The 2,078-nt window shown below is 33.0% G+C and overlaps 1 protein-coding gene across 8 annotated transcripts in view; it reads left to right on the top strand.

Moving 5' to 3' along the window:
- SLC16A7 (solute carrier family 16 (monocarboxylate transporter), member 7) overlaps positions 1-1,795 on the top strand; it is a 195,306-nt gene extending 193,511 nt beyond the window's left edge. For 7 of the 8 annotated variants that reach the window (XM_010841611.1, XM_010841609.1, XM_010841613.1 and 4 more), the window contains one exon: positions 824-1,789. In XM_010841611.1, the coding sequence (XP_010839913.1) occupies positions 824-1,095 (272 nt within the window). In that variant the 3' untranslated portion in view covers positions 1,096-1,789. Of the gene's footprint in view, positions 1-823 lie in introns of all 8 variants that reach the window. The other variant, XM_010841608.1, reaches the window with a different exon arrangement.
- Positions 1,796-2,078: the final 283 nt, after the last annotated feature.

The following is a 2,078-nucleotide window of genomic DNA, read 5'->3' as shown; positions in this document are numbered from 1 at the left end:
AACTTACCTTCCAAGGAGTAAGCGTCTTTTAATTTCATGGCTGCAGTCACCATCTGCAGTGATTTTGGAGCCCAAAAATATAAAGTCTGACACTGTTTCCACTGTTTCCCCATCTATTTGCCATGAGGTGATGGGACCAGATGCCATGATCTTCGTTTTCTGAATGTTGAGTTTTAAGCCAACTTTTTCACTGTCCTCTTTCACCTTCATCAAGAGGCTTTTGAGTTCCTCTTCACTTTCTGCCATAAGGGTGGTATCATCTGCATATCTGAGTTTATTGATATTTCTCCCAGCAATGTTGATTCCAGCTTGTGCTTCTTCCAGCCCAGCGTTTCTCATGATGTACTCTGCATAGAAGTTAAATAAACAGGGTGACAATATACAGCCTTGACGTACTCCTTTTCCCATTTGGAACCAGTCTGTTGTTATATATGCTATAAATGTATCCATATATATGTTTACATATGTAAATATGTATATATATTTCTACATATGTAGGTTTAAAATGTATCTCATATGTATGTATCTATGAAAATATAGACATATACATATATACCTTGTTTGTCTTGGTAGCACACTTTTATTGAAGGCAACAACTTTCAATGTATTTCATATACTGGTAGTATAATGTAGTATGTGCCTCTAACATGCCTTTACTATGTATATGTGGAAGTCTTAATCTAGAATATTTTTTTCTTTATTCAACTCTCATTTAGTATTAAATAAGAAATAGGTACACAGTGTGGAATGATTTTATTTGAAACTGTTACCATTTTATGGCTGATTTATAATGCTGTCTTAAAAACCACTCTTTGTCTCTTAGGTAAATTGGTGGACGAAACTGGACAATATAAATATATGTATTTGGCCTGTGGAGCTATTGTGGTCCTAGCCAGCGTGTGGCTGCTCATTGGTAATGCTGCCAACTACAGATTGCTTGCAAGGGAAAAGAAGAAGAGTATACATACCAAGGAATCTCAAGAAACTGAACCCTTGAAGACATCTCAAAGTCCCAGTGTTAATATCAAAAGTGGCAAAAATGAAGAGTGGAAAGGAGCAGAGGTTAATTCCTCAGAAAGAGAAACAAATATTTAACAAGAATCATATCTCAGATGTCAGTGTTCATAACTTTCTTAGGAGTATTTTTTTTCAACATATTGGAAGATTTTTAGTTGAAATGAAGAGTCATAGTTAAGGATGGAGATTAGATTTTCCTTAATGGCAAATTTTAAATGTTTGTCTTTAAAAACTTATTTGGGTAGTTAAATTGTGAGATTAAACATATAAAGAATTCATGCATTGGGTTTATGTCCATACATGAATCTGGTTGTGGTGGTTAAATGATTTTAAAGTCTTTCAGTGACTTCTAGTCTTGGTTACAGAGATCTGAGTTCCAAAATGCTGGTTTAAGTAGTTAGAAAGAGTATGTTTAATCCTATAAGAATGCACTCTCCACATTTCATTTTTTATTCAATATTAAAGTGTGAAATGGAATTGAAGGAAATTAATTTTTTTTCCTAAACATCCTCACACACACCAACTTTCATACACTTAAGAATGAATAGACAAGGTATCTGGAGAAAAAAGACAAGTTTAAAAAGAATATTATCACTGTATATATATTTTTAAATCCATGGAGAAAAAAATGCATTATATCTGCTTAGTACCTTATAATGTGGATGTTAGAGATAAGAACATGGGTGAAAATGAGGGTGCTCTTAATTTGAAAATGTAATTCACTGCTGTAAAACAAAAGCAATTGCATATATGAAATAAATTTGAAAAAAAGTAAAAACTCTATTTTTTAAATAATTATTTCTGAGCCCTGTCCAATTTGATCCATGCATGCACATGATTTCTTTGAGGGGGGCCATCAGTACCTGGTGCTAGTGAATAGAACCCTCAAACAATCAGAATTTACTAGTAAGTATATCAAATTAAAAACGTAAATGACTCCTAGCAATGAGCTATCAAATCTTTTGATTTGAAAATCCATAAAGTAATAAATAGAAACTTCTTTTAACCAAACTTAGTTCAGAATAGCTGTCTTACTAAGACACCAAAGTGGAATCAACTGA

Source organism: Bison bison, unplaced genomic scaffold, assembly GCF_000754665.1.
Source record: "Bison bison bison isolate TAMUID 2011002044 unplaced genomic scaffold, Bison_UMD1.0 scf7180017864163, whole genome shotgun sequence".
Classification (NCBI taxonomy): domain Eukaryota; kingdom Metazoa; phylum Chordata; class Mammalia; order Artiodactyla; family Bovidae; genus Bison; species Bison bison.
This window is presented reverse-complemented; position numbering and strand designations above follow the sequence as displayed.